The sequence below is a fragment of the Chenopodium quinoa genome, unplaced genomic scaffold (genome assembly GCF_001683475.1).
Source record: "Chenopodium quinoa cultivar QQ74 unplaced genomic scaffold, ASM168347v1, whole genome shotgun sequence".
Taxonomy (NCBI): domain Eukaryota; kingdom Viridiplantae; phylum Streptophyta; class Magnoliopsida; order Caryophyllales; family Amaranthaceae; genus Chenopodium; species Chenopodium quinoa.
In genome coordinates, this window is record NW_018745240.1 from 2,192,767 (window position 1) to 2,206,053 (window position 13,287).

General features: G+C 33.3%; 1 protein-coding gene and 1 long non-coding RNA gene across 3 annotated transcripts; one reads left to right on the forward strand and one right to left on the reverse strand.

Moving 5' to 3' along the window:
* The first annotated feature begins 482 nt into the window (after positions 1 to 482).
* LOC110711178 lies at positions 483 to 1,465 on the forward strand. Of its 2 annotated transcripts, none has more exons than XR_002509299.1 (5): positions 483 to 868; positions 965 to 991; positions 1,094 to 1,129; positions 1,216 to 1,259; positions 1,352 to 1,465. It is a non-coding gene; the product is annotated as an uncharacterized LOC110711178 (long non-coding RNA). The 2 variants fall into 2 exon arrangements; XR_002509300.1 differs by having other exon boundaries at positions 483 to 863.
* A 5,132-nt stretch (positions 1,466 to 6,597) lies between these two features.
* Positions 6,598 to 10,281, reverse strand: LOC110711214 (glyceraldehyde-3-phosphate dehydrogenase A, chloroplastic). Its single transcript, XM_021889592.1, has 5 exons — positions 10,125 to 10,281; positions 9,738 to 9,848; positions 8,155 to 8,459; positions 7,590 to 7,834; positions 6,598 to 7,359 (listed from the first exon to the last, which is right to left on the reverse strand). Exons 1-5 carry the CDS (start codon positions 10,164 to 10,166, stop codon positions 6,857 to 6,859), a joined length of 1,206 nt encoding a protein of 401 aa, XP_021745284.1. The 5' UTR covers positions 10,167 to 10,281; the 3' UTR covers positions 6,598 to 6,856.
* Between the last annotated feature and the right edge of the window lie 3,006 nt (positions 10,282 to 13,287).

Sequence of the window (13,287 nt, forward strand, 5' to 3'; positions counted from 1 at the left end):
TTAGGATGATTTGATGCATGATGTAAAATCTAACCACCCAAAAAACTTAAAACCCTAAACCCTAAACCGATCATATATATTAATATATAGTTGATTAATTATATACATATAGAGATGATAGATATTGATGTACATTAACTATGTCGTAAACTCGTAATGAATCAATTTCAATTTTGAAACATTTGCGTTTCTTACAATTTATAAGTAATAAATTACTTACAGTAATAATAGATTAATAGTAGTAGTATTGTAATAATAATAATATTAACAAAAAATTATACTAACAATAATAATAATAATAACAATAATAATAAAAATAACAATATTAATAAAAATAACATTATTAATAACAATAATAATAAAAATAATAATAATAATAATAAAACCTCAAAAGTCAAAAATTCAAAATAATAATAATAAAAATAAATAATTAACAATAATATTTAATATGTTTAAAAAAATGAACGGTAGTATCAAAAAAAAAATAATTAAATAAAATAATAATAAACGGTCAAAAAGACCTCGAAAAGAACAAAACAAAACAAGACCGTTGGATGTATGAAGATTCTAGATCCTTAATTACTACCAAAAAAAATAAAATTGAAATGAACGGTGAGATATTGAGATTGGAAATGGACGGTTAGATTAGGGGAAGAAGTTTTAACCTAACCTAAACCTAACAACAGCAGTAGCACGCCTCATTTGATCATTTCATCATAATCTAAACGGCTCTCTCTCTCTCTCCTAACTTGCTCCTTTCCATCTCTCTCTCTCCTAACGCCTCTGAATCTCCTAACTTTCTCACACCTCTGAATCTCCCTCTTCATCATCTCTCTGCATCTGAATCTCCTTATTGGCGAACGGTAAGGTATTTTTTCTGTTTTCTTTTGCAATTTATGTAATTGATTAATTTGTTCTTTTTTATTTGAAGTTTTAATTTTTTTTTTTATTTTTTTTTGTGTAGATCTGTCTTATTCTCTCACGGTATAAGGTAGTTTTTCTTTTTTCTTTTGCAATGTATAATTAATTAATTTGTGCTTTTTTTTTTGTTTTGAAGATTTAATTTTTTTTTGTTTTTTTTTTGTTTTTGTAGACCTGTCATACTATACTCACGGTATAACCGTATAAGGTATTTTTTCTTTTGCTATGTATAATTAATTAATTTGTGCTTTTTTTTTGAAGTTTTATCTTTTTTTTTCTTATTTTTTTTTGTAGATCTGTCATACTATACTCAGTTACTCACGGTATAACCGTATAAGGTATTTTTTCTTTTTTTCTTTTGCTATGTATAATTAATTAATTTGTGCTTTTTTTTTTAAGTTTTAATTTTTTTTTTCTTTTTTTTTTGTAGATCTGTCATACTATACTCACGGTATAAGTGTATAACCGTATAAGGTATTTTTTCTTTTTTCTTTTGCTATGTATAATTAATTAATTTGTGCTTTTTTTTTTTGAAGTTTTAATTTTTTTTTTCTTTTTTTTTGTAGATCTGTCATATTCTACTCACGGTATAAGGTATTTTTTTTATTCTTATTCTAAGTTTCGATCTTTTGTTCATTAATTGTTCTGCAATGTATATTTCGTTATTTTGTGCTTTTTTTTTGTGAAATTTTATTTTTCTGTGTATATGATCATGATGTTGAGTATATGAATTTGATGGGGGTTTTTATGGTTTATACTATATGATACTTGTATAAAAAAAAGCATATATTATAATTCAATGTAACATGTAGTTTTAGTTAGTGTTATGTTGTGTATTTATGTCCCAAATCCCAATTTAATCCAAGAATTGTTTGTGGGAAGTATGATATGAGGATTTTTTTTTTGTTCAAATTTAGTTTTTGTGTGTGTGTGTGTGTTTTTTTTTTTTTTTTTGGAAACTAAACTCCAAGTAATGGACTATAAAATAATTGTGCATTTGTGCCTAATATCATACTTTTTACATTCTGCCCAAGTCCAACATTTATTAAATGGGCCTAGTTTTTCTGAGGCCTCTATTAGTTTGTTACCATTACCTCAGGAAAGTCCAGTGAAATGTATACTTGTCTGATTGGCTTAAAGTTAATACTTAAAGTTAGTATACTTGTATGTACTTAAAATGTATACTTGTATGATTGGCTTAAAGTTAGTACTTAAAATGTACACATATGTCAGTCACATGAGACAATGCATGCTTAATTGCTCACTATTAGTAGAATCCGTCACTTAATTTGGTACTTATAAATGCTGTTTTTTTTGTTTCAGTCATGTCTCGCGAGTATGATGAATTTGACTATGAGAGGCAATCAAATTTTGATACTATTAGCTCTCAAGCTGCCTCTGTCCCGCTTGATGATGCTAGTAATATCGGCACTATCAATCCTTCTGTTAATAAACGTCAAAGAACCGCAGGTATATGGAAGCATTACACTTTTTTTTGTAAAGACGATAGGTAATGAAAAGGTAGATTATGCTCGTTGTAATTTGTGTGGCAAAGAATATAAAGCACCTCGTAAAGCGGGTACTTCAACTTGTAGAGCTCATATTAATGCATGTTTGGAAAAGCATGGTCTCCAGTCCGGTAACGAATCACAATTTGATCAAAAAACTTATTTACAAAAGTTTGCTAAAGCTATAATCTGCCATGCATATCCTTTAAATATTGTAGAGCATGAATACCTTAGGGAACTTCATGCATATTTGAATCCTAAGGTGCAACATGTTTGTAGAAAAACTATGTTAAATTATGTTATTGCTGAGCATGATAAATATAAATCCTTGTTGCATGAGTCTTTGGCTAATGTTTCTGGTAGAGTTAGCTTTACATGTGACTTGTGGACTGCATGTACTAACCGAGGCTATCTCACTTTGACTGCTCATTATGTTGATAACAGTTGGTCTCTTAGGTCTAAAATTTTAAATTTTAGATATTGTTGCCCTCCCCATACTGGTGTTGAGGTTGGAAAGTTTGTGTTTAAACTGATTAAAGAGTGGAACCTTCAAGGTATGGCTTTTTCAATGACCGTTGATAATGCTCGTTCTATGGATGTTATGGTTGAATATTTGAAAAAAGAATTAATGCAATGCTCTCCTCTTCCTTGTAATGAGAAATTCTTTCATGTTCGATGTTCAGCTCATGTTTTAAATCTTATTGTTCAAAGAGGTTTAAAAGAAGTTCATGAAAGTGTTGAAAAATTGCGTGAGGTTGTTAAATATATTGATGCTTCTGATTCTAGATTAACTCAATTTGAGAATGCTTTGTCTGAGTTAGACTCTGCTTTTAATGGCAAGTTATGTCTTGATGTTGTGACTCGTTGGAATGTCACTTATACAATGCTCCGAAAAGCCTTAGAAGCTAAGGATGCCTTGATTCTATATACTAGTAGGTTTTTGGGTATTTCTTATAGACTTGATGCTGATGAATGGGATACCATTCAAAAAATCTGTGATTTCCTTCAGCCATTTAATGATATAACTGTGTTATTTTCTGGTACCGAATATCCCACTTCTAATTTGTATTTTGTTAGTGTTTTAAAAATTGAGTACGCTATTACTCAAGCCTTTAAAGACCCCTGCTGAGTCCCTTCTGCTTATATTATTCCTTGCTTCTGATAAGTTGCTGATCTGTTATTGCGTGTGCTGGTTCCTGCTTGTTGCTGCTATTTCCTCTGCTCTTGGGTGCTGTGCTGCTGCTTCAAGATTCTGCTCCCAAATCACTCACATTCTCACTCCTCCCTTCATCTTATCATGTATCATTTTTTGCAACCCTAAACTTGATGATATTTCAGTTGATAAATCTGAAATCTAATCTGGGTAGTAGTGATAGTAGTTTCATTATGTATTGGTATATGTATTGTGAATTTTAATCAATGAAAATGGTGACTTTTTTTAATTGCTTGTTGATATTACTCTAATTTTAATGCTATTTATCTGCTGGATTTGTGGAAATGTTATGAAATAATTGTGGCTACAGATTTGGGATGCCTCCGTATTTATTAAAATTCTTTTACTTAATATATCTGGTTTAATTTAAGAAAAGCTAAAAAAATGTGTTTTATAAACATTTTAGTCCTCCCCTTTACAAAATACTTGTATAAGAAAGTTTTATAAAGTGATAATGTGAATGATTGTACGCCTTATTGACTAGTACAATAATATTCTAATGCTTATGCCACTTGTGTAACGCAATCTCATACATCTCCAATCTTATGTTACCTTTGAGGCTTTGAGTGTTATTAGATGATCATGAATATCAAGGAACAATGAAGATAATTTGGGTGGACTAGCATTATTACTGGAATGAAAATGATACAATTATACAAATGATATATCTTGTAATTAAAATAAATAAGTAATCTAAAACGATATTAATAATGTCGTTGGCCTAGATCTAGGTGATATAAACCTTTGTATAAACCTAAGCCGTTTGATTAGATCTACATTTATTAACATTAATTGTATTTACTATTTAGCCATTTAGGTTGTAAATAATTCAGTTTGAATTAAGCAGTTTGTAATCGGATCAGTTTAAACAGGTTGCGATTCGAAAACAGTTCGATTTTAACGGTTTAACGGATTATGGCAGTTCAGTTTAGACGGTTAGCGGATTATAACGGTTCGGTTTATACGTGCGGTTCAAACGGTTTCGGTTCATAAACGGGTCGGTTTAAACGGTTAGCGGGTTACAAATGGTTCGTTTTAAACGATTTTTTTTTTCGGTTTAAACGGTTTCGGTTTATAAACGGTTCGGGTCATTAACGGGTTTATAAACCATTCGGTTCGGTTTCGTTTCGGTTCGGATTTGCGCAGTTTGGTTTGTTATCGGTTTACGGTCCGTAACGGGTTGACATTGAGCGGTTCAATTCGGTTTCGGTTTGATATTGAACGGTTCAGTTCGGTTTTCGGTTTGTATTTATCGGTTTATAAATGGATCGGTCCGTGATGGTTCGGTTCGGTAACAGGCGGTTTCACGGTTCGGTTTGAAAAGTCCCACCCCTATATTGGGGTAACATGGTGCAATTATAAGGAAACATTTGAAAATCCAAATTTCAAATCTCGAAATTGAAAATGCAATGAATCAACAGTAATAAATAAATTCATATAATTAACAAAAGGGGTTTTCATTTGAGATGTTTCGAATTGCCTTTAATTATAATGAGAGGGATTAAGATCGAAGTTTGTTGTTACTTCTTGAGTATTAGGATTCGAAGAGAGGAAGGATGAATAGGAAATTAAGTTCAGTTGTAAGGAAAAGGAAAAACAGAAGGTAAAAAGTTTAAAATCATTTTTAAGAGGTCACGTATAAGACATATACACGTAATTTTTTTTTGCTGAAAAACAAAATAAATGACTGGAATCCGGTCAAAGAAACCTCTTCACCACCTAAGTGGGATAAAATGATCTTTATTGTCACTTTTTTTTATAAATTTAAAGGGCCTTTACCACAAAGTGGACCACTTAAAAGGACCACTCAGACAAATTTTCTTGAAAAATGTTGTAATTACACTATGTTGTAATGACACTATATCATACCGAATGCTTTGGGATAGTTTTTTTTTTTTTATAATTAGACTATTGGAATGTACCTTGAATTGGTGACCAAGTACATAAACGGCCATGGAGCTCATGATACATGACCGCTACGCTACTACTTAGCAATTTACACGGCCGTGTGGTTCATCACACGACCATGTAGTCCGTGTAAAGGATTTTCTTAAAAATTTAATTTCTCTTTATGACGGCTAGTTATTAAGATATACTTGGGGAACAATTTAGGGCTTTATTAGGATCTCCTTGTATTATAAAAGGACTCTTTAGGTGATCAAATAGATCACACCTTTTTTAATTTGAGCCATTAAGATCTAGGATTTCTTGTGTTATTCTCTTGTTCTTTCTCCATTATAGTGAAAAAGCTCTCAAGTCCATTTACCCGTGGATGTAAGTCTAATTTGACCGAAGCACATAAATCCTTGTGTTCTTTGTTTATTTTCTTTATTGCTTTTCTCGTTCTTATTTTACACTTACTTGTTCCACATTAATCAAACACAATTATACTCTTATATCGTGGCATAGACTGTTAAGTAATGGTGAATGAGCTAATCATGTATTGTTAACTTGTGATGTCAAATTAGTTGCCACATTTTAGCAATCTACACAAGGCTAATGCATCATGTTATTAATTTAATATCGATGTTGTTATACATATAGCTGCCTTAGAATGGATGAAAGCTCATACAAAACGCACAGTTTTTCACTTTCTCATGGCTAAACTGAGCCCGTGGTTGCAGGGGAGAAGTTTATAGTGATCCGAATGAAAGTGTTCAAAGTCTAATTTACACGGTGTTTGATATTCATAACTTTACATACATCTCTGTCTCTTTCAAGCAAGCAACTTTGATGTTTTTTTTATTTTTGTTTTGTTTGGTTAAGCTCATGTCAAAAAATAAAATATACTTCGTATGTAATATGTATAAAAGGGACTATTGACTTATTGAGTGATCATTCATATTCTAGTGTCTCTTGTATGTCATTTTTATTGTTTTCTAAACAACACAACAGCATGATAGTTCGGTAAATAAGGACAAATTCTTAAAATGCAGGATAAGAAAGGGCAGTCTATTTACCAAGAAGTCAAGAACATTGATATAAAGCAATAACCCATCTTCCACAAGGCCAAGGAATTAATTTGTTTCTCCCACATAATAATTAGTTTATATGCACGAATACTTGAATTCTGTCCTATACAAGTTTAGAAAAGATCTCTTATTACAAAAAGAAGAAAACAATTACTAACAACATGGGAAAATTGGTGATCATTTTACTAAGCATGATCAATGAGGCAAAGAGAGTGAGTTTGTTTTGTTTAGCAAATGATCAATTACTGCCACTTGTTAGCAACAATGTCAGCTAGATCAACAACTCTTTGAGAGTAACCCCATTCATTATCATACCATGCGATAACTTTCACCATATCATCTCCCATAACCATGGTCAAGGAAGAATCGACAGTAGAAGAAACGTCGGTGCATCTGAAGTCAACAGACACCAGAGGCTCATCACAGACTGACAGAATGCCTTTGAGTTCGTTGTCAGCAGACTCTCTGAAGGCAGCATTAACTTCTTCAGCGAAGGTTTTCTTGGTGACTTGGACGACAAGGTCTACCACAGAGACGTTGGGGGTAGGAACACGAAGAGCAATTCCGTTAAGCTTGCCTTTGAGACTAGGGAGGACTAAGGCAACAGCCTTGGCTGCACCAGTTGATGTTGGGACGATGTTCAAGGCTGCTGCTCTTGCACGTCTTAGATCCCTGTGGCTAGCATCGAGGAGTCTTTGGTCTCCAGTGTAGGAGTGGGTGGTGGTCATGGTTCCCTTGATGATGCCTGTCAAATGTATATATTTATAGAGATTAACATGAATAACATCTATAACAATGATCATAGTAATTACTACCTCCGTTACATATTATGTGCAATTTTTGAATTTTTTATATCTCACAAATAATACCAAAAATAGCACATAATATGTAATAGAGCTATCTTTGAAAAGTAGTCATTGTCTATTAGGAAAAGGCCTTCAAGAGTTGATAGGGTGAATGAATGAATATACGTACCAAATTTCTGGTCGAGAACCTTAACAAAGGGAGCCAAGCAGTTAGTGGTACAGGAAGCGTTACTGATGATGGTGTCTGAATGACTGTAACCTTCCTCGTTGACACCTACAACATAGGTTGGTATGTCTCCCTTTCCAGGGGCTGTAATCAACACCTTCTTTGCCCCTGCTTGTAAGTGCTTCCCTGCACCCTCCCTGTCTACGAACACACCTGTACCCTCGATAACCAAGTCAATGCCCAAGTCCCTGCACCACACAATATAACCAACATTTATGCAATGTACATCAGTAATGGCAACAGAAATGTTGCAATTAAATCTGAGATAATACATCAGTAACTCTGCTTTTGTCAATATCAGAACGTCGAAGGCTCATACCCAAACAGTGTATGTTTTGCAATGATCATAAACAAAAAGTCCTAAGGCCGCCTTTTCAATGATCAATGAAAATCGTTTTAATCAAAAAATAGACAGGTATAAGTAAAAATAATTTGATCAACAAACAGGGGAAACAAAGTACTATAACATACAGGAAAGATTGTTTTATAATGTAGAGTGAACACTAACCCCCAAGGTAGGTTTGAAGGGTTTCTGTCAGAAACAACTTGGATGAGTTTGCCGTCAACAGAGATGGCATTGTCCCCAGATGGCTTAACATCAGCGTCGAATGTGCCAAGGATGGAGTCGTACTTGAGGAGGTGGGAAGCTTGTTTCACACCTCCGGTGTCGTTGATGACTACGACATCAAGGGGAGAGTCCTTCCTACCGTGCCAACACCTTAGAAAGTTCCTTCCAATCCTTCCGAATCCATTGATTGCTACCTTGAGTTTTGCCTCAACAACACCTTTCTGGCTACTTCTGTTTCCACCAACCTAATAACAATGCATGAAACATTTCAACTTGTTAGCTAAGAATGCAAGAAGACTTGGATTCAGGTTTTTTTTAACCCAAAATTTATGCTATTTAGCCTTGGCAATGTATGTAGCATAATACTCTCCTATATGATTGTTAACTTGAACAGGGGAAATAGAACTAATTATCCCTCTATCATTAATACGTTACATACATCATAAAATAATAATATTGCACTTGAAATTTGGAGCAAAGATTCAAAGAGAGCCACAAACGACATGATGTGTATAAGTCTCAATCCCAAAGTACCACCCCATGACTTTAATTAACTTAATTAGTTGTCATTCACGATTATGTACCACTCATATACAAAGAGAGCGATAGAGAGTAATTATCAAATATATTTGGGTCCCACTAAGTAAAGAGGGAGTTGATAAAAATATGAATAAAAGGTTGACGAAACTAGAATAGTAAAAGTGAATAAAACTTAAGAAGAAAAGGATAGTCGGACTATAGAAGTGTTAAATGTCACTAATCAAGAAAAGTTGTGTTACTTTAATTTAAAACCTTGAAATATATACCTTATGTATGTTTCAAAAGAAAAAACTAAACTTCATCAATAAGATAAACCAAAAATACAAATTAAGTGATAATTTTGTAAGTAAGTCAACAACTTTCTATTAATCGTGATCCTCACACTTGTTGATCTATTATGAAAAATGTCATGCTAATTGGGTAAAGTTGTTAACTTATTTACAAAAACTGTCATTTGATTTATATTTTCTGATTATCTAGTTGATAAATTAGCCCTTTCTTGTTTTGAAACAATAGTCAAGTTGATAGTTGACAATATAATTTAAACTTATGTGACATTAAAGTTCAAATGGTTCTAGTTAAATGTATCATATTATTCACACATTAATAAAGAAACAAATTAAACAATGTATTTACTTCTTTCGTTTCATGAAATTTTTTTTATTTGTCTTTTATGTGGCCTTCAATGCGTATTTTTTAATATACTATACAGTATATAATTACAAAATTTCGGTTAAAATTTTTCACATTTATAATACCTGAGTAGAACATTGTTGAACCGAGGGAATATGTAAACAATCACACTAGCTAACTAATCTTCCACTAGTAAATCAAAAATTAACTTTTAAAACAGCAAGAATTAAAGAAAGTTGTACTTTTGCTTTTGTGCACGATTAGATTCCAGAATAAAAATTCCCTAATGCAACTGTTAGTTTGTTACATACATAGTACGTACTTGCCTACAAAAAAGAAAGAAAACTTACGGCATTAGTCTGGAAGGCCACTAAAGCGACCAAATCATCAGAACCCTTGCGAGCAAAGGGAAGAGATGAAGTGTGTAGACCAGCAAATTCAGAGAATCCCTTGTTGTAAACCTGTCATACCATATCAAAAAGAAAAAAATATTATAATTTAAGTCATTGTATCGACTTAATCAAAGTGTTACATCTTATAAATGTATAATGTCACACTGCGACACTTCAACTAGTATGTGACACTCATTGTAACCGATGATACATAGACATTGATCACCAGCATTATGTTTTCGTTGTTGATCGTCTAAAGTATCATCGATAAACAATGAGCTAGCTAACTTGTCTTATATTATTAAATAGGTAACGAAAAACGAAAGATTAAAAAGAATTAATAACCCGGAGAGACGGATTGGCAATGGAGAGCATGTTGGAAGCCATGCTCTTCTCCTAGCAGCAACAATTTAGACAAGAGCAGTGAAGCAATAGAAGTAGAAATAGAATAAGATGATGTTGTAATGTTCATAAGAGAAGTCATATTACAAGCCATAAAGAAAAATAACAGAAGATAAGATTATTGATAGCCTCTCAATTAACGTATGGTTGTGATTTTGTTGGCTTGCTTATTTTCTCCACCCATTTCTTATTCTTTTCCCTTCTGTCAAATCTTATTGGTTTCCACATACTCAATGTTAGTGGGCCAAACCTTACCTATTGTAACTCCGCCTCTCTTTAAGGATCAAATCCAAACCCATGAGTATTCAAATCACTAACCAAAATTTTGGTATTGGATTGTCGTTAGTTGGCCTTATTATTCTTTAACAAACTAGCGCATGTTTTTGACCTTATTCATATAGTTTTATTTTATCTATCTTTGGTTTGAATCAAACAATTCATTTCGATGAAATTTGATTCAGATCTTAGATACTGGCTCCGTGTGTAAATAAATTTTACACTTTTGATTTTTTTTATAATTTATATAATGGTTTTGACTTGAGTAATTTACTAATATATAAAAAAACTAATTTACTAATATATAAAAAAAAAACAAATTTTATTGCATAATACATTGTTGGATTTGTGATAATGTATACTTTCATAATATTAATTTTCTTATTATTTTACTAATATATAATTAGATAAAATAATGGTCAAACTCTTGTCTCGACATGGGTGTTTGGTCAAAGTCGTGTCTCGGCATGTGGGTTTGGTCAAAGTGTAACCTTATTAAAACACAAAGGGTGTACAAGTATTAATACACCCTCCATTTTTTTTAAATGACACGTCTGACCGACATAGAGTTTTCTGATGGAGGTCTTATTGACTTTAATAAAATAAAATGTTAGTGAGATTGATATGAAGATAAAAAAAAGAATTGTAAGAAAAGATAGTGGGGGGTATTATTTTATTGAAAAGAAAAGGGATGTCAGAAGGAGTGGGGACATTGAAGAAGTGAGAAATGATAAAGTAAGAGAGAGTGGGAACTGTAGACAACTAAATGTGTCTCCACAAACCAAATTGGGTGATTTTTGGTATTTAGAGAGCCATAAGGGCAGGTGATGAGAATCGATCCCAAGATCCCTGGAATTAGGAGCGGAGCTCTGACCAGTTGAGCTATCACTCACTATCACCCAAACCGGGTGATGATTAACCTTTTACCGCCAATTGATCAAATTGCAAGAATTGCTTGAACTCCTATCCCATTTTCATTTAATCCACCTTATCCAATCCATCCAAACAAAACATACGTCTCCCAAAAACCAAACACGATGATGAACGACCTTTCACCGCCATTATTGGTCAAGTCAAGTATATAATCTCGGAAGTGCTTAACATCCATATTCAATCAAACACAGTCAACAAATCAGTCCACATTTTCAGTCCAAATGTTTATTCAAGCATAGTCCAACCCCCATTTCGGCCCAAACCCTTTTAATTCATTTCATTTCATTTATTAATTAAGCCCGAATAATAAATATTAAAACCCTAAACCTGAAATAAGTCCGGAACACTGAAACGACGCTTAAATTATCCCGTACTTAATGCAAAATAAAAGATAAAAATGAACTCAGACGAAATTCCAGAAAACACAAACGTTGCGCCATAGAAATATCTGCCGCGCAACGACAATTTCTACAGCTCCGCGGCAGTTTTTTCCGCGTCACGGCAATTTCTAGGTTTAATTTCTCCGCAGCGCTTCCATTCTAGGGTTCCGGACCTCACCCCTCTCATTTCCTCTATAAATACGAGGCTGATTTCTCAGTTTCGGGGCACCAAATAATTCTCTCTCTCTTATGCTTTAGCCTAAACACTTGCCTCCCTTATTCTTTCACAATACATTCCCTAAGCACACCCCGGAGTCCATACTTTTCCCGCTAAACTTAAACCAAGGCGTGAAAGGTATAACTGATTGAGGGTTTGGCCCCAAATCAACTCTACTTTATTTTATTTTAATTTAATTATTGTTTATTATTTTCCTTGAAGTTACTAATGTGTTTACTATTTTATAGTTGCAAGTAAAAGCAATCAAAGTAAGGAATCATGTTCCTTTTGTTCCTATTATATTTCTAACAATTTTTATTATGTTTTTCATATACTAATCGTCATTTTGTATGGTTAAATTGCTTCCAATGCTAATGTTGATTTTATTATATTTATTGATTACCATTTTGCATGTAAAAGGGAATATGTAATTGAATATAACGATGAATAAGATAATTTGGACTACGGGTTTAGGTTCCTTTTTAATCTTGTTGTTTAATCAAGTGGTCACATAGAATTATATGTTGCATTAACATTCAACCAATTTAGCTTAATATTAGTTTGGAGCAAATTGAATCTTTGTTTGTATGCCTTTGAGATCGCAGAAAATACCTTTCGTAATAAGAATCGAGTAGAGGCCAATACGGGCGAATGTGACTCCATGACTCACTTCATACCATCATCCTCGATCCTCCTTTAGTGGTTCCGAACCATATGGAGTTAGTAATTTCATGGATTATGAATGGGGTGTAACCTTCACGGCTCAATCGTTGTTGCCTATTGTTGTCCCTTATTCATGGTTGCCTTAAATGATCCGTGAACGGTTTACAAGTTCCTTAAAAACTTGTTGGCGGCTCCCTACTTTGTTTTGTCCCTAATCTTCCCCCTAATCGTATGTCAATTCCTTCTTCCTATGAGTGCCAAGCAAATTCACACCATGCTTAGGTAGGCGCACTTCAAACGACGCCTACAATTTGGCGACTCCACCGGGGAGGATTCTTGGTTATTAATTGATTTGAGTGATCGGTATTTAATTAAGATGAGTGAAAGAGACCTGAAAGATTATGGAATTGTATTCCTGTGATTAATGTGGCATTTTTGCATATGCATTGACGTTTTAACGTTGTATTTAGGTTCGCCTCGTAGGAAAAATCGATTAACCTGATTGCGGTCGAAAAAGCAGAGGTACTTCAAAAACTTTTCTGAGCACCGCGCAACGGCAGGATTGCCATGACATGGCGCAGAATACTATGACACGGTATTTTGTACCGTGGCACGGCGCTCTTGAAATTCTTTCAGT

Excerpts from the sequence above, each read along its gene's own strand:
- LOC110711214 (XM_021889592.1), bottom strand. The coding sequence starts at position 10,166 with ATGGCTTCCAACATGCTCTCCATTGCCAATCCGTCTCTCCGG. Across the intron at positions 9,849-10,124 it reads TTGCCAATCCGTCTCTCCGG|GTTTACAACAAGGGATTCTC; the intron begins GTTATTAATTCT and ends ATGGTATGACAG. Across the intron at positions 7,835-8,154 it reads CCTTCAAACCTACCTTGGGG|GGACTTGGGCATTGACTTGG; the intron begins GTTAGTGTTCAC and ends TGTGTGGTGCAG.